The sequence below is a fragment of the Molossus molossus genome, unplaced genomic scaffold (assembly GCF_014108415.1).
Source record: "Molossus molossus isolate mMolMol1 unplaced genomic scaffold, mMolMol1.p scaffold_m16_p_14, whole genome shotgun sequence".
NCBI classification, from domain to species: domain Eukaryota; kingdom Metazoa; phylum Chordata; class Mammalia; order Chiroptera; family Molossidae; genus Molossus; species Molossus molossus.
Window position 1 is genome coordinate 7,244,092 of NW_023425349.1, and position 21,316 is coordinate 7,265,407.

At 55.0% G+C, this 21,316-nt stretch overlaps 2 protein-coding genes across 3 annotated transcripts in view; both read left to right on the forward strand.

Moving 5' to 3' along the window:
* Positions 1-15,764, forward strand: part of SH2D3C (SH2 domain containing 3C) — a 28,854-nt gene extending 13,090 nt beyond the window's left edge. Inside the window, exons 4-12 of the mRNA XM_036260790.1 lie at positions 5,235-5,363; positions 6,492-6,946; positions 8,241-8,365; positions 9,834-10,369; positions 11,563-11,678; positions 12,047-12,218; positions 13,013-13,124; positions 13,494-13,700; positions 15,161-15,764. Coding sequence (XP_036116683.1) covers positions 5,235-5,363; positions 6,492-6,946; positions 8,241-8,365; positions 9,834-10,369; positions 11,563-11,678; positions 12,047-12,218; positions 13,013-13,124; positions 13,494-13,700; positions 15,161-15,336 — 2,028 coding nt within the window. The 3' untranslated portion in view covers positions 15,337-15,764. The remainder of the gene's footprint in view (positions 1-5,234; positions 5,364-6,491; positions 6,947-8,240; positions 8,366-9,833; positions 10,370-11,562; positions 11,679-12,046; positions 12,219-13,012; positions 13,125-13,493; positions 13,701-15,160) is intronic.
* Positions 15,765-17,261: 1,497 nt separating this feature from the next.
* TOR2A (torsin family 2 member A) lies at positions 17,262-21,247 on the forward strand. Of its 2 annotated transcripts, XM_036261169.1 has the most exons (5): positions 17,262-17,451; positions 18,009-18,274; positions 19,274-19,449; positions 20,120-20,247; positions 20,519-21,247. In XM_036261169.1, the coding sequence occupies exons 1-5, from the start codon at positions 17,298-17,300 to the stop codon at positions 20,761-20,763; spliced, it is 969 nt and encodes a 322-aa protein (XP_036117062.1). In that variant the 5' UTR covers positions 17,262-17,297; the 3' UTR covers positions 20,764-21,247. The 2 variants fall into 2 exon arrangements, with proteins under 2 accessions (XP_036117062.1, XP_036117063.1); XM_036261170.1 differs by lacking the exon at positions 20,120-20,247 and having other exon boundaries at positions 17,286-17,451; positions 20,519-20,654.
* Positions 21,248-21,316: the final 69 nt, after the last annotated feature.

Genomic DNA, 21,316 nt, shown 5'->3' on the forward strand with positions numbered 1-21,316 from the left:
ACACCAAGACCATGGACAAAGCCCTTGGCTTTCCACTGCCAGGAGCACCCACCCTGAGCCAGGGCCCCTGCTGAGTACAGAACATACAGGAGAGATTGAGGAGCACCAGGCCTGTGTTCAAAAGGCTTGTGGTCCATGCGGGGACCAGAGCAGAACCACACAATGGTTCAGGCTTCATCACCTGAGAAGCTGCCTGTAAAGTTCTGTGTAAGTGACTAGTAATGAGGCAGGAGGGGAAGTACGCAGATTGCTGTCCCCCACCATCACCAGAAGGCTCAAATAAGAAGCCATTGGAGCTCTAGAAGTAAGGGATGACTTTTAGCTCAGGAGCTGGAAAGGGGGATCAAGGAAGGCTTTCTGGAGGAGGAGGCACTGAATCCAAGCCATTGCAGTTGACCAGGAACATTCACCAACATCCTATCCCCAAACAAAAAGGTAGAACAGAGGAAAAGATAAGCAGAGATGGGTGACAAAGTGGTCCAGGCAGAGGCAAGAGTGTGGACAGGTCAGAAAGCAAGTTGGGTGAGCCCAGGGCCGCAGCAAGTTGAGCAGGAGCTGCTCCTGGCACCTGTGCCCTGGCTCCTCATCCGGAGCTTTGCACTGCAGGGGGACAGAGGCCTCAGGGAGGATCAGCACCAAAGCCAGTTGGTAAAACGTGGGGGGAGGGGGCATATTTTAGCACCTCATAAGTCCCAGCTGCCTGGCAAGATAGTGTGATTTCCCATCATGGATGGTAGTGAGATCCCTGTGAGGATTATTAGCTTTGTATTTTTCCTTTAGTTTGTGGTGCTAAGAAAAGTAATTAAAACATTATAAAAGAACCCTGGCCGGTTTGGCTCAGGGTTAGAGCATCGGCCCGCGGTCCAGAGAGACTCAGGTTCGGTTCCTGCTAAGGGCATGTACCTCGGTTGCTGTTTGTCCCCAGCCCCAATTGGAGTCCTGTGGGTGGCGACCACTCGATGTGTCTCTCTCACGTCGATGTTTCTCTCTCTCCCTCTCCCTCCTGCTCTGTCTGAAGATAAATGCAAAAATATCCTCGGGTGAGGATAAAAAAACATTTTTAAAAAAAATTATAAAAGGAATTATACCTGTTCACTGAAACGGATTCAACAATCTCCTTAAAGGATGGAGTCAAAGGAATGTTAGTTTTAGCTTCAAGCCTCAGACAAAGGTGGAATCAATAGTCAGTTTCCAAAAATCCATTCGTGCCTTGAGGTTCTCAGCTTCCAGAACTCCATGATTCTCAGAATTTTAAAGTTCCAAGACCATAAAATTCCAAGCTCCATGCTCAGAGCATCAGATTTATTTACAGAAAACAATCAAATGCAACTGAAGCCCAGAGAGGTGGGCCTGAGGTCACCTGCCGGAGGTCCCACAAAAGGATTTGAACCCCAGGCCTGACTGATGCAAAGTCAGCAATGACTCCCTTTGTATTGAAGAGCCTATGATTCTAGGACAAAAAGTCCATATTCTGACTCTAAGCTTGAACATAATAGCATGCATTTATTGAGTACTTACTTTATGCCTGGTAACTTAGATGCATCAGCTCAGCCAGTGCTCGCAAGAGTTCTGTGAGGTCAGCATAGGTATGTTTTGCAGATAAATACATCTGGGCTCCAAGAGAAGGGGCTGGTAGGATGGAGGTTGGGGCATGGCTAGTTGAGCCCAGGTTGGTGCCCTGACCCTTGAGCCTTACTGGCTCTCTGCACCCCCAGGGGCTGTAAGTCGAACAATTCTCAGCAGAGTCCTTGATTCCAAATCAGAGATGAGAAATCCTGGGCTCTGGGAGATTTTCTGAGGCCACAAAGGATTTGGTTAAACGCATACAGGAATTTTTCCAGCTTTAAATCAAAGTCTGTGCCCGCTCTGGGTCAATGAGGGGTGCAGCGAGTTGGGGAGGCAGGACTGTCCTTGCTAGCCCAGGGGTCCCCACCCCATCCCACTAGCCCCCGTGATGGCCCCCTTGGCAGGTCCACTGTTCCACATCCCCCTACTCCAGGCAGCCTGGGCGCGCAGGTCTGGAGCTCCGAGCGCGTGGGGGCGGGGGCGAGGGGCGAGGGGTGGGCGGAGGGAGGAACAATGGCCCCCTCCCCTCCCCTGGCCGGCTGGAGGGTGGGGTCTCCCCGCCCCGCCTCCCTGCTCCTCCCCCGACAAGGCGATGAGGTAATCGCGCCGCTGAGAGGCACGCTCAGCCGGTGCCCAGCCCGGTTGGTCCCGCGCCCCTGCCCCGCCGGCCGCCGCCCCCCGTACCGTCCGGGTCCCGGCTTCCCGGCCCCACCATGACCGAGCGCTGCAGCCTGTGGAGCGCCCTATCGGCCGCTGCTTGCTGCTTCTACCGTGGCTCCTTCGTGCAGGTGCAGGTGAGGGGGCGGCTTGGCCCCAGCTAGGCGCTCCGGGCTGGGACCCCGGCCACTCTGTCCCGGCCCAGAAGCCGCAGCCCCGTGGCGCCGCGCAGGGTCTGGCCGGGCAGGGGCTGTGGGCTGAGGGAGGGGGCGGGGTCGCCCCAGCCTCACCTCTGGGAGCCTGACGCTCCTCGGGGTGAGGGTCCAGCTGCCACTCCCGGACTCAGGACTATGGGGCTGCCGTTCTGATCCTGCCTTCTCTGCAGGAGGGAGCCGAGCTGGGGCATTGGGTATCAGGAGATGGGGTCCCCGGCGTCCTGCCGATCCTCTAGCGAGCACTCCGGTCCCTGAGGCTGACCTGGGCAGCCTAGCTCCCCATTGTACCGGGGCGCTGGGCTGGGGTCAGAAGGCGCTGTGAGGGGGCGGGAAGCTGAGAAGATGCTGCGGGTGTCCGGAGCTAGGGCCAGCGCGCCTGCCACCCTCCTGCACTCTAGGTGGGCTGGGACATGCTCCGGGCACGGGTCTCTCAGCTCAGCTGGCCGGCCAGTGCCGGACTACACTGTGGTAGTGAAAGGGTTAAACGGAAGGGGGTGGAGGGGAGGACCCGGACCCCGCCTCTCTGCGGAGCATCATCTGGGGATGGCTTTGCTAGGGGTTACGAGACTAGAGGAACTAGAGGGGCCTTGTTGGGCGCCGGCTGGTGGGAAGGGGGTGAAGACTCTGGGGTCTCCGTGCTTTTGCCTCCCGTGTCCCTGGGGGACGCCAGGCTCATCACCTCTGCGCTCCCCTAGGTTCACACATGCTCTGAGCCCGCCTGAATGACGGCCGCGGCGGAGCGCAGCATCCCTGCACTGGCCAATCAGGCGCGCGCAGGCCGGGAGGCGGTGAGATCATCTCTGGCCAATAGCAGTGCGCGGAGCGCCGGGATGCTGCATTCGTGCCCCAGCCCTCCCCCTCCTGGGAGCTGGGGACCCCATCTCCCCCGGGACGAGGGTGAGGTGGAGGGCATAGGGACCCTAGGGTTCCCCACCTTCCGGTGTGTGGGAGGACCAAGGAACAAGTTGGTCCCCGCAGATTGTCCTATACTATTGATTATGGCTGGAAAAGTGGAACCCAGCCTTCCACCCCCCATTTACAGATGAGGCTACCCAGGCCCAGAGAGGAAAAGTGATTGACTCAAGGTCACACAGTGGCAGGCAGAGCCTTGGGGCCAGTTCTTTACCACACCGCCCCCTCCCCTTCTTTGCCCCATGTTCTCTTGCTCCAGCTGTGGTACTGGGGCAAGTTCACGATTACATGCTCTTTGTCAAGGAGAAGGACCCCAAAAGGCCTGTGTCCTCTTCCCTCTTTAGGGTGAGGTGAAGTATAAGGAGGGAGGCCAGGGGCCCTGAAGACGAGACAACCCAATGAAGAAGGGCAGGTTTCAAGAAAGCTCAAATCTCTGTGCATCCCTGGGCCTCCCTGCCCTTCCCAGTTATCACTTTCTACCCTGAGCAAAGCATGTGCAGAATCTTCATTCCCCACATCCGCCCCCAACCCTGAGCACCTGTACAAATCACTCACCTTACCATCTGTCCCCAGACCCTTAGAGGCTCCTCAAAGCCCACATTTTCATGGGTCTATCATCAACTACTCTGGCCCCAGCCTTGCCCACCTCAGAGGTATCCCATTGTCCTCCCAGGATCTCTGCCTGGAGTCTCTTCTGCCCCCTCTGCTCCCTTCCCCCATACCTGATCAATGGCTCCCTAAATGCCCTTCCTCCAGTTCCCAGCCCCATGCCCCACCCTGCCCTGCCATTGCCTGGAAAACACTAGACTACTCTCCACACAGCAGTTCGAACCACTCCAACCCTTTAAAAACCTTCTGTGGCTCTGCTGTGGCCTCTGGGTAAACCCCAGCTCCCCAAGGCAGCCTCACAGCTCTGCCACATCTGCCCCTGCCACCCCCACCCCTCGGATGCTTCTTACCACACTTTCCTGCCCCCAGGGCCTTGACTTTGCCACTTTTCCTCCAGATGCTCTTCCCTGTCCATCTGCCCGCCTGTCTGTTCCCACCCTGATGCCTTTGCCTGGCTCATCCAGTCCCTCTCCAGGCCTCAGTAGAAACGTCACCTCTTCAGGGACTCCACTCTCTGACTAGATGAGGAGGGACACTGTCATCTGCTCCCAATGCTCTCTGTGCATCTCTGAACGATCAGCAGACCTGGAATTGCTTGTCAGGGTCTATTGGCTCTCTCAGGGCAGAAGCCACCTGTCCTAATGACCTTGGGGCCTCAGCCCCTAGCACAAGGACCTGTCCCAGAGTGTTTCCTTGTCCATCCAGCCCTGTTTTTGTCCATGCCTTTGCCAGGGCACCTGCTGCCTTACCTCCCAGATCTACCTGTAGAACTCTTCCCTTCTCCTACTTCAAGATCAATTTGGTGTCCTTGGTGCAAAACGAGTGTTTTGTTATTGCCATCTCGTCCAGGAAGCCTTCCTGGACCCCTCCACCTCGCCTAGACTTCAGCGCCTCCGTGCTGAAAGCCGGCCTGCTCTTTGCCGCTGTCCAGTACTGTGGTGCTGATCGCAGTCGACTCAAACGCTTCTGTGGCTTTTCCTCTCCTCTCAGACTAGGAGCTTTCTTGAGGACAGAGCCTGGTGTATTTATTGCCCCACTCACTTACCCATGGCACATAGTATAGGGCATGCAACACCGCAGGCACGGGTTGGTGGAATTAGTTGAGGTTTCTTTACTTCTGCCAGGATAGGGACTCCTAGGTGAGGAACTTACTGGCACCTGTGCCTAAATGTTCCCAGGGTTCCAGGATGGAAGGAGTTCACCTGGTGTAGGATTGGGAGGGAAGGAGAAACGGGGCTTTGGATTGGATGCCAATTCCTGCTGTCTCCTGCCCAGTTTTCCAAGGAGAAGTACATCCTGGACTCATCTCCTGAGAAACTGCACAAGGAGTTGGAGGAAGAACTCAAACTCAGCAGTACAGATCTCCGCAGCCACGCCTGGTACCATGGCCGCATCCCCCGTGAGGTGAGTGGGCCCTGAGCTGGGACCTCAGGTCTAGATCCTTCTACCCAGTGCTTGGCAAGCCCCAGCCCAGAGAGGCTCTGACTTATTGCTTGGTGGACTACTGGGATGAGGTCTAGTTGTGCTATTTACTGACTGTGCAACATTGAACAAGTCTCTTGATCTCTCTGACCCTGAGTTTCTTCATCTATAAAATGGAGGATAAGAGTAGTACCTACCTCAATGGGCTTTTGTGAGAATTAAATGAAATAATGTCGATAAAGTGCTTAACATGATGTCTGACTTACAGTGAGCTCGATGAACATGGTCCTTTGTTGTTGTTGTTGTTCTTATTATTACTTGTTTTTTAAATGTTTTGTTATAGGGTCTGTACATCAGCCTCCTGTGTGTTTGGTTAATGAGCATCAGTCTTTAGACTGCTCAATTTTGGCAAAGTTGAACTTCCAAGCTGAGACTCAGACTTGGGCTGATAGTCACCTGTTTTCTCTTTCATTCATAATATTTCATTCATAATCTTTGTCAAGTATCAACTCTGCCAGGCCCTGTGCTGGGAACCAAGGATGCAGAAATAAAATAGGAGGGCTGGTAGTCCCAGGTAGGGGCTGAAGGCAGGCAGACAGTCAGAGCCCAGTGGGAGAAGAGGAACAATGAAGTGCACAGCAGGGAATGTGGGTGAGCCTTGATGAGGGGGCACTGAGGAGAGGGGCCATCATGAGATGGGTAGGAGTTCACCAGGTGGGCAGGGTGGGCAGGATGTTCAGGCAGAGAAGGCAGCTTGAGGGTACCCAGAGACATGCCAGAGCACTGGCTGTTTGGAGGAGTGAGGATTGGGAATTCACTCTGCCAACATGAGCCCTGAGAAGGAGTAGGTCTGAGACCTGAGTTTCAGATCATGGTGACCCAGTTCCCCAGACCCTGTGTTCCTGTGGCTTCCATTCCAGGGTCTCTTGGCCTGCCATTCCTGGGTCTCTGTGCCCCAGTGGCCTCCTCTGCATCTAGGTCATTGATTCCCCCCAACGCACAAGCTTCAGATATCTCTGTTCAGTGTGTCCTCAAGATCCCAGGTCTGGCCCTCTCCTGCCCCTGCTCTACCACACCTGAACCTACGCTGCCTGACCATTCATCCTGCAGGTCTCGGAGACCCTGGTGCAGCGCAATGGCGACTTCCTCATCCGGGACTCACTCACCAGCCTGGGTGACTATGTGCTCACGTGCCGCTGGCGCAACCAGGCCTTGCACTTCAAGATCAACAAGGTGGTGGTGAAGGCGGGCGAGAGCTACACGCACATCCAGTACCTGTTTGAGCAGGAGAGCTTCGACCACGTGCCCGCCCTTGTGCGGTACCACGTGGGCAGCCGAAAGGCTGTGTCGGAGCAGAGCGGCGCCATCATCTACTGCCCTGTCAACCGCACCTTCCCACTGCGCTACCTGGAGGCCTGCTATGGCCTGGGCCAGGGTGGTGGCAAGGCTGCCAGCCCCGCCAGCCCCTCAGGCCCCAAGGGCAGCCATATGAAGCGGCGCAGTGTCACCATGACCGATGGGCTCACAGCCGACAAGGTCACCCGCAGTGATGGCTGCCCCACCAGGTAAGCAAGGGCCCTAATTCCACCTCAATCTCCCCATTTGTCAAGTGGGGGTAGCAGTAATGAGAGTGCTGATGAGAAAGGGGAGGCCCAGGCACACGAAGTGGGGTGAAATGGCTGCCCTGGAGCCTTGATGTGCGGAAACAGGAGGAAGGTTGGGCTGTGCTGTGGGGCCGCGCACGGTGGCAGGCAACCAGGCCCAGGGCAGTCCCAGCTGTGCTGCGGCTCAGTGCGCCCTTGGCCCTGACGCTGCTCCTCTCCCCTCCATGCTCCTCCCTATAAAGGGCCTCGCTTACATAGCCCCCTCTGGCCTGGGGTGGTGGTGGGTGGGTACTGTCCTGTCCTAGGGAGGGGGACTGGTCCCTGCCACCGGTGCTACCCCTCCCCCCAATCTAGAGAGGCCAAGGCAGGCGTCAGAGCGGAAGGCTTTGCTGTGTGCAAATCCACACAGGGAATGGAGTGTTCTCAGCCACATTTTGATGAGACATATTTGCCTCTGGGGCTGGGTGAGATCAGGTCCTGATCCCAGGAGAAGCCACAGCAGCAAATTCTTCCTGAGGCCTCCTGTGCACCTATCCGGTGCTGAGAGCTCTCTGTGCCCAGTATCATCATCTCCCAGGTCCCCCTGGGTGGTGCTCCTGTTCATACCACCACTTTATATGTGAGGAAATTGGCCTAGAAAGGGGAGGCTTCTTGCTAGAGAGTGGTAAGACCAAGATTCAAACCCAGGTCTGCAAATTTAAAGTCAGTGCCCCTACTTTCTATGGTTTCCCTGGCTGTTCGCAAAGAGACCAGCTGTTCTGTGCCACTAACACAGGTCTCATCTCCCTGGGCTGGGCTAGGTGCTGTCAGCCAAGGAATTGGTGGTTGGATACCCTGCGGACCGCAGCCACTTGGCCTGTGGTTTGGAACCAGTGACAGTTATGGTGCCAAGATCCACAGGCCATGTGTGCCCGGGCGTCCTAAGTAAAGTTGTGAGAGCAGTGAGGAGGGCCAGAGAGGCAGGCCTGACTCCCTGGGGCTTCTTAGCCTTCACACTAGCCCCCATCCCCAGACAGTTCTCCAAGCTGGGGGCAGGTTCCCAGAAAAGAGCATTTGCAGGTTATGAACTGCATAAGTGCTTCCTCCTCCGACTTCGGTTTTTGTACCTGCGCATTGGGAGGTTGGACTTGATCATCTCCAGGCCTTTTCTGCCTCTGAAGTTCAGTGGTTCTAGGGTAGAGGCAGAGGTGGGGGTCCTAAGGCTGGCGGACCCGGATCTCTGGGCTCTCTGCTCACGAAGGTGTCTGCTCCACAGCACATCACTGCCCCACCCCCGGGAGTCCATCCGCAACTGTGCCCTCAGCATGGACCAGATCCCAGACCTGCACTCGCCTATGTCCCCCATCTCCGAGAGCCCCAGCTCCCCCGCCTACAGTACCGGTATGGCCAGCGGAGGGGAATAGGGACAAGTGGGGGGATCTGGTGGCAATGATCTTGTGTGTGCACATGCTTTTGATGAGTTCTGTCACAGTGTGTGATTATGCGTGTTTCTGCCTCTTTTCTGAGAGCAAGGCCCTGCAAGAATTTACCCTAAAGACCTGCCAGCAGCATTATTGATGTTGACGTGCAAACAGATCCACAGCTTGCTCATTGCAATGATTTATTGGGTCCCTGTTGGGTACCTGGCACTGTGTGTAAAGTGGTGTCCAGAATGCAGTGGAGTCTCCTGGAGACTCCCAGTGTTACTGACCCTGGGCTTGAGGCCGGGTAGTGCCCTCGCGCAGCAACACAGCCCATTGGCCATGCACCTACCGCATGTAGGGTGACTGCAGGGCGCTCCGCCGGCCCTTTGTGGACTGGGACTCACTGAAGCCCTGATTCCAATGGCCGGCTCACACCGAGCTAGCCATACTGTGCTTTCTTCTTTTTCTTTTTTCTAAAAGGTACCTGGAGTTCATATTTTAGGTTCACAGAGAAATTGAGCAGAGAGTGCTGTGTTAAAAAAAAAAAAGAAAAGAAAAGAAAGAAAACTTCTATTGTAGAAACACGCCACTCGTTCATTTCTAAAAGAATAGAACATGTTCCCAGTGGGCCCTGTTGCATGTTGCTCATGTGTTGGGCAAAGTGCAGACAGGAGCTGCCCGGGAGGAACCTTTGTTGAGAATACACTGTCTATATGTCGTCACACACCCTTCAAAGCAACACCCTTGTTGCTTTGTAAAAGTTAAAATTCCTGGCCAGAAATAATCAATTGGACAATTTCTAAGCAACATGGTGTACCTGAGTACCCAGGAACCAGGTTTTAATTCCCAGCTCTCCCGCTTGCTGGCTAGGCGACCTGGGGCAGGTCAGTTCACTCTCTGAGCCTCAGTTTTCTCATCTCTAGAATGAGGGGCGTAAAAGCACTTACGACACAGGACAGTGAGAAGGTTACATGGACTAATGTGCAAAGAAGGGTCCTGCAGGCAGTGAGAGCTCAGTGAACACCACCTCTAATTTGGGATGACAGTTTTACTGTTGTTGACCAATGTTCTCCAGCATGTCGCCAGCTCCGGGCACACATGAACTCACTAATCATTGTTACTAATTCACTGAGAAATGGTTCCACGTGGCACAAGGAACTCTAGCGTGCGCTTAGCTTCCCTGAACCTCTGAAAGCTCCTCCAAGTGGTCCCATGGTTCCCCGAGGCTGCAGCCACTTAGTTAGGGTGGGAGTGTGCGAACTCCTGGGCCAGTGACCTCAGCCTCGCTGAGGGCTGTTCAGTTTGCTGTCTTCTGGGCCTGGACTGGTGTGGGGGGGCAGGGACGGCTCCTCAGGGTGGATGGAACCTGTCCTTTGGGAAGGGGCAGGGGAACCTCACTGGGCGGGAGCTATGGTAACTAGTCCTCTCCCTCTATCTCCCTGCAGTGACCCGTGTTCATGCCACCCCTGCAGCCCCCTCAGCCACAGCCTTGCCCACCTCCCCTGTCACCCGCCGCTCCAGTGAACCCCAGCTGTGTCCTGGAAGTGCCCCGAAGCACCCTGGGGAGTTGGACAAGGGCCCTTATGTCAGCCCCTCCCACACCCTCTGCAAGGCCTCTCCATCACCATCGCTCAGCAGCTACAGTGACCCGGATTCTGGCCATTACTGCCAGCTCCAGCCTCCTGTCCGTGGCAGCCGTGAGTGGGCAGCAGCTGAGGCCTCCAGCCGGCAGGCCAAGAACTATGGAGAGAGGCTAAAGGAACTGTCAGAAAATGGGGCCCCTGAGGGGGACTGGGGCAGGACCTTCACAGTCCCCATCATAGAAGCCACCTCTTCCTTCAACCCGGCCACCTTCCAGTCACTACTGATCCCCAAGGATAACCGGCCACTGGAGGTGGGCCTCCTGCGCAAGGTCAAGGAGCTGCTGGCAGAGGTGGACGCCCGGACGTTGGCTCAGCATGTCACCAAGGTTGACTGCCTGGTAGGTGCTGAGTGAACACTGGGACGGGGGCAGCACCCTTGTCTCCTGGCTTTAGGACAGGGATCAAAGTGGTGAGGAGCTGGCTCCTAAATTCCCCAAATATGGCCAGTGGGCCTAGATTCTGGCTTCATGGCTGTCCTTTACTTGCTGTGTGACTCTGGGATAATCACTTTGCCTCTCTGGGCCTCCATTTAAAAAAAAAAAGCAAAAAGTTGCTCTGGCTGGTGTGGCTCAGTTGCCTGGGCATTATCCAATGCACCAAGGGGTTGCCAGTTCAATTCCCAGTCGGGGCACATGCCCAGGTTTTGGACTTGGTCCCTGGTGGGGGCCATAAAGAAAGCAGCTGATCAGTGGTTCACTCTCACATCGATGTTTCTCTCTCTCCCTCTCCCTTCCTCTCTCTTTCTAAAAAAACAACAAATCATTAGAAGTGTTAAATAAATTTATAGAGACTTAAAAAAAAGAAAAAAGCAAGATAGTCTTGCTTCCTCCAGATGTCAGTTTGGCACTGGAACTGGGCAGTCCTGAACCCAATGGTGTCTGACTTACTGGGGCACTTTTTGAGTCTAGTGAATGTCAGGGGCTGGTCCAGGGAATGTAAAAGACCCAACTCCCCGCCCCCACACCCCCTAGTGGACAAAATAAGCAAAACTCATTACCTGGGCCCATAAATTGTCAAAGCCCGGGGTGTTTGCTTTGAATGAATCTTTGCCCTTCTAAGTACCCCAACTCTCTCTGAACTTCAGTTCCCCCTCTGAAGTTTGGAGGGTACTGATTACTTGGTCACATTGGTCTCCAAGCTCAGGAAGCAAGAAAAGAGAGTGCAGAGATGTTCTATGAAGAGCACTACGGTGTGAAGGAATCGCCTGTGTTCTAGGCCCAGTGTGTGACACTGGACAAGCCTTTCTCTCCTTGGGACTCAGGTTTGCCTTCTGCAATAAGGTAGTCCTGGTCCTTAACCATAACTGAATATTTAACATGTCAGACACTTCTGGGCAATTTCCCATTTATCCCTCATTTCGCAGATGAGGAAAACGATGATCATTTGCTCCATGTCAGAGGGTTAGCGGAAGAGCTGGAATTCAAATCCGGCCTCCCAGCCAGGCTGGCCTCCTAGATAAAGCTTTCTGACTCCCAGATGGCTTGGGTCAGCCAAGACAGGAAATTAATCAGCCCTCTGGGCGTCCTTGCAGGTTGCTAGGATACTGGGCGTTACCAAGGAGATGCAGACCCTAATGGGAGTCCGCTGGGGCATGGAGCTACTCACCCTCCCCCATGGCCGGCAGCTACGACTAGACCTGCTGGAAAGGTAAGGCAAACCCCCGCGCCCAGAGACTGTCCTTTTGCTTAGGCCAGTTGGCCAATCACAGTCTCTTAGCCCGGCTCCCATGTGTCTTGGCCACGCCTCTTACCCCATTGACCAATTGCAACTTATTATCCAGTTCTAAGCAATTCTTGTTTCCCAAAGAATGAGTCCTTCAGAGACTCACCTTTGCATCCTCTTGACCAATCACAGTCCATGAATCCTGGCCACGCCCCCTAATCTCATTGACTCTACAACCCCGCAGTTTGGGCTCTGCTCTCTATCCCCTCGGTGCCTAACCACAGGTAGTGGCAAGAACCCTCCCCGCCACCCTGGTCCTTGGTCCCGCCCCTCTGACCTGGCCTCTCCGACAGGTTCCACACCATGTCCATCATGCTTGCTGTGGACATCCTGGGTTGCACAGGCTCTGCTGAGGAGCGGGCCGCGCTTCTGCACAAAACAATCCAGCTGGCCGCGGAGCTTCGCGGGACCATGGGCAACATGTTCAGCTTCGCTGCGGTCATGGGCGCCCTGGATATGGCCCAGGTACTAAGGGGCCCTCGCAGAGCAGGTCCAGGCAGTCTGCCTCAAAGGGCCCTGGATGCGTTCTTTTGGGAGGGCTGTGTCGATTCAGGAACTCTGTGACTTTCTCAGACGCACTGGTGAAAGGGCACGTGGAAGAGCTGACGCTGACCTGCTTCAAGACCAAGTCTTTCCCCTTCTCTGGGCCTCAGTTTTCCCATCTGTGAAATGAATGAGCTGCATTATAGGAGTATAAAGAATAAATGTAAAATGGCTATCATTTAGTGAGCACTTACTGTATGCTAGGTGCTAGTGTTATACTAAGTACTTTATAAGCACTGATTCCTCAGAACGATCTCATGAGGTAAATGTCTTTGTTGTCCCCATTTGTCTTATGGAGACATTGAAACAGAACAGTATTTGCCCAAGGTCACACAGTCAGAGGCTGAAAAAGTTGGGATTCGAACCTGATCTGACTAATTTCAGAGCCCAAACTTCATCCACACTACTCTTCCTCTCCTCTGCCTAGTAAGTAGTAAGAAAGTGGTCCTAAAGGCAGTGGTTCAACTCCCAGCTCTTTATTTTTGGAATGACCTTGGGCAAGTCATTCCCCTCTCTGAGCCTTAGTTTCCCCATCTGTAAAATGAGTTGTTGTGAAGGCTTCAAGAGGACTTCAGAAAAGAAGTCAGCACTGCCCCGATACATGAATGATGACCATCATATTTATTATCCCACGCCTGGGTGTCCACTCAGCAGGGTGGCCTGTGGCCCTTGCAGGCCCCTTTCCTGGCCGGTCGCTCACAGTCTGGTCTCCCCAGATTGCCCGGCTGGAGCAGACATGGATGACCTTGCGGCAGCGACATACAGAGGGTGCCATCCTCTACGAGAAGAAGCTCAAGCCGTTTCTGAAGAGCCTCAACGAAGGCAAAGGTACCTCCCCCATGTTGCTGTGTGACCTTGTACAGGTTTCAACCCTCTCTGGGCCAGCAATGACTTTTCCAGTGTGGATGATGATGAGAGCTTGACTGAGCTCTGTACAAGCGATTCTTACACTCACTCTGCACCTGGCAACTGGGTAGGCCGCGTCCAGGCTCAGCCCTCGGGGCCAGGCCAAGGGTGCAGTGGATTTAGTTTAAGGAATCTGAAAGGAAAGGTCTTTCCAGGAGTCAGGAACCCCGGGGGCTTTCTGGGACCTCAGGCAGGCCTCACCCCTTCCCCTCCCAGTCTCAGTCCCTCGGACCACAGTGGGCAGTGGGGCCCTCCAGAGTCTCTAAGGGCCCGCTGTCTCCCTCCCTGCAGAAGGCGCACCGCTGAGCAACACCACGTTTCCTCATGTACTGCCACTCATCACTCTGCTGGAGTGTGACATGGCCCCAGCAGAGGGCCCCGAGCCCTGGGGCAGCACGGAGCACGGCGTGGAGGTGGTGCTGGCCCACCTGGAGGCTGCCCGCACGGTGGCACACCACGGCGGCCTGTACCACACCAACGCCGAGGTCAAGCTGCAGGGTGAGTCACTGGTCCTTCCAGCCTGGGCCTCCCTCCATTTGCCTTATTCTCGCCTTCCCTCAAACGTTCATTCCCATTTCTCCACACCTCTTTCCTGCCCGTCTCCCCGACTCATTTTACTCATCCCTTTTCTTTCCCCCTCAGGTCAACAAGCAGTTGTTAGTGGCAGGCGCCAGGTAGACACAGATGACTGAAAGAGCATCATAGCTGTGTGTTTTAGCTTCTCTGAGCCTCAGTCTTCTCATCTGTGAAGTGGGCATCCTAACAGGCCCACTTCACCAGGTTGTTCGCAAAGCGTTCAGCCTGGGGTCCTGGGCTGAGACAGACCTGCCCTGCCTCCCAGGAGCTTAGTCTAGTAAAAGGTCGAACTCTGTCATGAAAGGAGCAGAGAGAAAGTGGCTTCAGACAATCCATCTTTTACTGCTTTAGGCATTATTTGAGTCGTAAAAGTTTACTGTAGACAAATTGAAAATTCAAGCTGAGTAAAAACAAGGTAAAAAAAAAAGTCACTCACAATTACCCGAGGTAAATGCCGTGAGCATTCTGGTGCATGCCTTCCTGACTTTTTCTTCTTCTTCAGAAAAAAAAACACTTTTTTTGCATTGACTTACAAAATGGATATATGTTACTTAGGAAAAATTTTGGAACGTACAGAAAAACACGAAAAAGAAAAGAAAAAGCACTCAAGTCCCCCCTGACTTAACATTAATATTTTATCTTCTAGTCATTTAAAAATAATATGTTGCAAATAGTAGGGCAAAGACTAGGTACGAAACATGTGTGGCCATGTCCATCAAAAAACTTTGTTGAGCCCTGGCCGGTTTGGCACAGCGGTTAGAGCGTCAACCCATGGACAGAGAGTCCCGCTAAGGGCATGTACCTCGGTTGCAGTTTGTCCCCAGCCCTGGTTGGGTCGTGTGGGTGGCAACCAGTCAATGTGTCTCTCTCACGTCAGTGTTTCTCTCTCTCTCTCTTCCTCCCTCTCTCCCTCCTGCTCTATCTGAAGATAAATGCAAAAGTGTCCTCGGGTGAGGATAAAAAAACAACAACAACTGGTTGACCCCTAGCCGGTTTGGCTCAGTGGTTAGAGCATTGGCCCTGGGACCAAAGACTCACGCGTTCGATTCCAGTCAAGGGCACGTACTTCAGTTGCAGTTCAACTCTGGCCCTAGTCCAGATGGTGCGGGAGGCAGCCAATCTCTTTCTCTCTTTCTCTCCCACTCTATCCAAAAATAAATTTAAAAAATATATCCTCGGGTGAGGATTGAAAAATATATATATATATATATATATATATATATAAATTTATATATATATATATATGAAGCCTTGTTGAATCTCTGGCAGAGCTGGGGGAGGTGTCCCTGGGAGTGGGGCCCTGAGGGATGTGCCGGCTCCCCCGAGAGCCCCAGCCTCCCTAGCTGGATGGTGGTCCTCTAAGCCTCTGCCCCTCCCTGCAGGGTTCCAGGCCCGGCCCGAGCTCCTGGAGGTGTTCAGCACTGAGTTCCAGATGCGCCTCCTCTGGGGCAGTCAGGGCGCCAGCAGCAGCCAGGCCCGGCGCTATGAGAAGTTTGACAAGGTTCTCACCGCCCTGTCCCATAAACTGGAGCCTGCCGTCCGTTCCAGCGAGCTGTGACCCCCATGGACCCTTCCCCTATGCAGCTGTGGGCAGCATCGGGGACAGAGGGGCACAGACCTTTCCCCAGAGCACCCCAGGGACACTGTGACCAGCCCAAGAATGTTCTGGACTCAACGCCAAGATCTCCCTTGCACCTCCAGGGTTCAACCTGGACTCTGGGCTTCGTCCCACCTACTACATGCTCACCAAGACTCCCTTCAGGAAGACCCAGAAGCCCTGTTCCTCCCTCCAGCTTCTGCCTCTCCCCTTCCTGCTGAGGTGCCCTGTGCTTGAGCCACAGGGGGCTTCTCAGGCCTCCGCTCTTCTCAGGCGTCCGCTCCCCCGGCACCAAGGCCTCAGTAGCTGTAAATAAGTCTTTCTGTTCTGTAAATAGATGTACAGAAGCCATGCTCTTTCTTTCATATAATAAACTTTTATGACTCTTTCTTCTGTCTCTCAGGAGGCCCTAGGGTGGGAGGAATAATATTTCTCAGGCGAAAGGGGAAACAATTCACTTAACAAATATTTATTTAGCACCTGGGACATTCCAGATTATACCAGGAGCCGGAGTTACTGCCAATACTAAACCCCAGTCATTGTCCTGGAGCAGCTCACAGCCAGTGGGGGAGATAAACAGCCAATTCCAACCAGTGAGAGAAATACTGCCTGCCCCTCCTACTCCATTCCCTGCCCCTGGGAGGCCACAGCAAAGGTTCCCAAAGACACACAACCAAGGATTCCAGATGTTTGGGGTGGAAGGGCTGTTTGAAATCTAGGATTCTACCTTCTCTCTGGGAAACTGGGTCTGTGACCTGGGTCACAGGAGCACAATGAGGAAGGCTGGAAGCTGGGTGTCCTGATGTGGAGTTCTTCTCTCTCCTCAATGGTGGGAGCCACTGATTTCTTTTTGGGCTTTGAAATGTGGCCCCAGAAGTCGTGTGTGTGTGTGTGTGTGTGTGTGTGTGTGCGCGCGCGCGCAGGGTGGGGCAGAGAATCTTTGAAAAGGGACATGAACACAGTTGTCTTGATTGCATAGGTGGGGGAGGTAGGCAATGGGACGGATACGATTTCCGGCCAGGCTGGAAGTCTGGGGTCCTTTCCCTTCTGAATTCTTTGAGAGAGGCCGGGTAGTGCATTAGATCTTTGGTAGCAGCCAGACTTGAATTCAGTTCTATTGTTTACTAGTTGAGTAACCTTGGATGTGAGGCTTAACTTCCCAGGTCCCAGTTTCCACCTCAATAAAAGGACAATAACAGAATCAATCTCTTAGGATTGCTGTTGCTGCTAGGTAAGGAACCACTGTTTTATACATAATGGATTATCAACAATCATTTATTGATTACTTTGAGCCCAGACACTTTATGTGCCTGTACCTCGTTGAAATATCACCATTTTTTCCCCTGTATGACAGTTACTGTTATCATGTCATAAGATATATAAGGCAGTCCAGCCCGAGCAGCTCAGTGGATTGAGCATCGTCCCATGGACTGAGAGGTCCTGGTTCAATTCCCCATCAGGGCACATGCCCGAATTGAGGGCTCGATCCCCCTTGGGGGGGGAGGGCATGCAGGAGGCAGCCAATCGATGCTTCTCACATCGATGTTTCTCTTCTTTCTTTTTTTTTTTTTTTTTGGTACGTGCCCCTAGCGGGAACCGAACCGAACCGGGACTCTCTGGTCTGCTCCAGCCGGCCAGGGCATAATTCTTTATTATTCTTTTGGAGCTACGGGATGGTCCCCTAGTTGCCGTGGTTATGGAAACGCGGCCCGCCGTCCCGGATTGGACAGCTCGCGGGCTCCCCCTGGAGGCCACCTTCCGGTTCTGCAGCAAAACGACGGGGCGGGCCTTTGAGAGGGGCGAGAGGGCAGCCGGGAGTTGTAGGCCAAAGCGGGTGGCGGCCGCCGGGCGGTGCACGCCGGGAGCGGTAGTTCTCGGGAGAAGCGGTTGGCGGCCCCAGACCCAGCTCGGGCCTCACCCGGATGGCGGCTGAGACGCGTGGCTGCCGGCCCTGGGGCTCGCTCCTCCTCGGGCTGCTCGGGCTGGTCTCGGCCGCGGCCGCTGCCTGGGACCTGACTTCGCTGCGCTGCAACTTTGGCACCTTCTGCGAATGTGACTTCCAGCCCGACTTCCCGGGTGAGGAGCGGAGGGGCGGGCGCACCGGAGCGCCCAGACTCCGGCGTTGCGCCGGGACGGACCCGGAGGGTAGAACCGAGGGGCTGACCCCGACTTCTGCACGGCCAGGGCCGGAAGCGAGCCCGGCGCTGAGAGACCCCGCGAGCCTGGGGCACGGGACTTGGGGCGAGGGTTTGTTTGGGGTCCTGGCAGAGCCCTGCCGGGATGGAGAGAGGCCTTTGACAGCGGGGCCTTGGGGCAGGTTCAGGCCTCCACAATGGAATGGGCGTCAAGGGAGAAGCTTAACCTTGGGGATGGGCAGAGAGAGGGTTCTGGGGCACACTCTGTTGACTGCTCGCACCCACCTAGGTCTGAGCGCAACTCCGGGGGAGGCCTGGTGGGGGCACTGCCGAGCTGAATTAGGCCCCAGGGTGATTCCTGCCCCCGGAGACCCCTTGTGAAAAGGTCCCAGGCCACAGGGATCCCTAGACCAGGTTTCATACATCACTTCCCTCTTGAACCTCTTTCGTGGCAGGGGCATGTCTTCAGTTCTGACACTGTCCTTTCTGTGGCCCTAGGTCTGGAGTGTGACCTGGCCCAGCACCTGGCAGGCCAGCACTTGGCCAGGGCGCTGGTTGTGAAGGCACTGAAGGCTTTCGTGCAGGACCCCGCCCCCACCAAGCCGCTGGTCCTCTCCCTGCACGGCTGGACAGGAACTGGCAAGTCCTATGTCAGCTCCCTGCTGGCCCACTACCTCTTCCGGGGTGGCCTCCGAAGCCCCCATGTGCACCACTTTTCCCCCGTCATCCACTTCCCCCATCCCAGCCACATGGAGCGCTACAAGGTAGGCTGGTTGCATCCTGGGCCACCATTCCCCTGCATCAGGAGGTGCACACCCTAGGGAGGGAGGGAGGCCTAAGCCCAGAGAGAGGATTCACGTGCTCCGGGCCACACAGTCCGTTGGAGCCAGCCCTCGGGACCCATCCTGAACAGAGCTTGGGATGATGCCATTCTACCTGGCAGAGTTCTCGCTTTAATTCTTGGGGGTAGGACATTAATGGTACCTCTCTGCCAGGATTGTGAAGACCATGAGATTATATAATTACAGGTATGAATTATTGAGCACTTACCTTTGCCAGACAGTCTGCATTATCTTCTCTCTGTAAGGCACTTAGCCCCAATTTGAGGCTTAGAGTAAGTACTTAGTAAATATTAGCTCTTGCTACTATTATTGTTGTTGTTGTTACTGATTGCAAGGTACTTTTTAGGCTGATCTGTTTCAACTGTCAAAACTGCTGAGAGCCCTGGCTGGTGTGGCTCAGTTGGTTGAACATCATTGTCCGGTGCCCCGAAAGGTCACCAGTTGGATTCCGTCAGGGCACATGCCTGGATTTTGGGATTGATCCCCAGTAGGGGGCATGCAGTAGGCAGCTGATCAATGTTTCTCTCTCACATCAGTGTTTCACTTTCTCTCTCTCTTCCCCTTTCCCTCCCTCCCTCCCTAAAATCAATTTTTAAAAAACCCATAAAACAAACCTACTGAGAAAGTTCATGGGCAAGAAGGAACTTTCCCCTTGTACAGAAAGCAGAAGGCGTCAGGGAAGGAGCCCTGAAGGCAGGTACTGGCCTGGGTTTGAGTCTCTGTTCTGCTCACTTGCTGTTTGAACTTGGACAAGTCTCTGCCCCTCTCAGGGCCACAGTTGTGCCATCAGTCCATGAAGGGATTGGTGCTCTCTGTGAGAGCATATCTGCCAGGGAAAGGGATTAATTCTTGCCTTGGGAAGAAGTTTGGGGCTGGGAGAGTATCTCCAGCCCCCCTCAAACTCCTGCCTGTCTCCTACAGAAGGATCTTAAGAGCTGGGTCCAGGGGAACCTCACTGTTTGTGGCCGCTCCCTCTTCCTCTTTGATGAGATGGACAAGCTGACCCCAGGCCTGATGGAGGTCCTGCAACCTTTCCTGGGCCCCTCCTGGGTTGTGTACGGGACCAACTATCGAAAAGCCATCTTCATCTTCATCAGGTGGGGTGCAGTGGGCATAGTGATGGGGACACACAGAGGTCTCAGCTATCCGGTCCTGGTCTGTGGTCCCACAGCAGAGTACCGTCCCCCTGGGCCCAATCAAGCTTCCCAAAGGCCCTCACCCTCTCTGCGGTGACACTGTCATTCAGGGGACTACTTCCCCTCCGACAGTCTCAAAGCCCATTCTGGGCACAGTCCTTTGGTCCTCATCGTTTCTTTGTGGAGGCCCTGGAGCTAGCTCAAGAGTTTTTCCTCTTTTGTGGCCAGGATAACACAGGCCCGGGAGAAGCAGAACTAGGGTTCTGGTACCACCGCTAAGAGTCCTCGCTCTGCTTCCTCAGGCGAATTACTTCACCTCTCTGAACTCCCATCCCGCTTTGAACCGCAGGGCCAAATGAGTGCCCCACTGTCCCCTCAGAGGCTGGGGGAGCGGAGGCAGTTAAGGGACTCAAAAGTGTTTTGTTAACTGTAAAGTGCAGGGCAGCTACAGGTGATTTCTGGGGTCATGGTGGTGGACACAGGCTCTGGAGAGGGGAAATGGTTCCTTTGGATCTGGCTCCTGCCGGCACTGAGCTGGGTCCCCGGACTCAGGTTGTGTTAGGCGGCACGTGGGAAGTAGGACCAAATCCTGCCCCTCACTGAGTCTGGGCACGGGTTCCCATGGTTTCAGCAACACTGGTGGCGAGCAGATCAACCAGGTGGCACTGGAGGCGTGGCGCAGCCGCCGGGCCCGCGAGGAGATCTCCCTGCAGGAGCTCGAGCCGGTCATCTCCCGGGCCGTGCTGGACAACCCACACCGTGAGTCTGGCTCAGGCACCCCACCCTGGCTGGCTTCAGCAGGCTGGGCTTCACACCCAGGTCCATCGGGCCAGGATCCGCTGCTCTGCCCACCGGCCCAGTGCTTCCCAGCCCGGGCTCTGTGCTCCCAGTGGTCACACAGCCGCCCTGAGCCCTGAGCCCTGAGCCCTGAGCCCAGAAGGCAGCGAGAAAAACGTACCCCCGCTGGCCTGTGGGGGGCGGGAGCCTGGCATCTGTGAAGCACAGCTTTCCCCGCCGTCCCTTCCTGCAGATGGCTTCTGGCGCTCGGGCATCATGGAAGAGCGTCTGCTGGATGCCCTGGTGCCCTTCCTACCGCTCCAGCGACATCACGTGCGGCACTGCGTGCTCAACGAGCTGGCCCAGCTGGGTGTGGAGCCGCGGGATGAGGTCACCCAGGCTGTGCTGGACAGCACCACCTTCTTCCCTGAGGACGAGCAGCTCTTCTCCTCCAACGGCTGCAAGACTGTGGCTTCCCGGATCGCCTTCTTCCTCTGACTCTCCAGGTGGCATCCTCGGCCGTGCAGGAAAGCCCCGGGGCCTCTCAGAGGGACCCTTTCCTGAGCCTCCTGGAGAGTGGAGCCCAGAGCACAAACTGAAGATGAGAAGTGTTGGCTAGGCCATGAGACAGGACAGGGGGGCCCTGGCCTCGGAACTGGTCTGAGGACATCTTGGCTGTTGCTTCCTCCCCAGGGGAAACCGCTGGTCACCTCCGAACCTCAGTGAGCCTTGACTTCGCCCCCCAGCTGAGCCTTCTTAACATGTGAACTGCAACTCAGGGACTGTGGCTCGCGGCTGCTCCCTCCGCCTCCGTCTTTCTCCTTGACCCCTTGCTGACCACCATATCCCAAACCCTCTGTCTCAGTATTGTAAGCCAGGCTGAGACTTCTCAGTCCCCACGAACGGAGGGACTCAAGCTGCCACTTGGGCCTGGTTTTTAGTTTTTAATTTTGTAAAAGAAGAAAACAAATACAATAAACTTAGCCACGGACCAGCGTCGTGTTGGCTGAGGTTTCTGAGCCCTGAGTGCCAGTGTAGTGGACCACCCCTC

Coding starts and splice junctions, on each gene's coding strand:
- TOR2A (XM_036261169.1), top strand. CDS start 17,298: ATGGCGGCTGAGACGCGTGGCTGCCGGCCCTGGGGCTCGCTCCTCCTC. Junction 18,275..19,273: donor GCCACATGGAGCGCTACAAG/GTAGGCTGGTTG, acceptor TGTCTCCTACAG/AAGGATCTTAAGAGCTGGGT. Junction 19,450..20,119: donor GCCATCTTCATCTTCATCAG/GTGGGGTGCAGT, acceptor CCATGGTTTCAG/CAACACTGGTGGCGAGCAGA.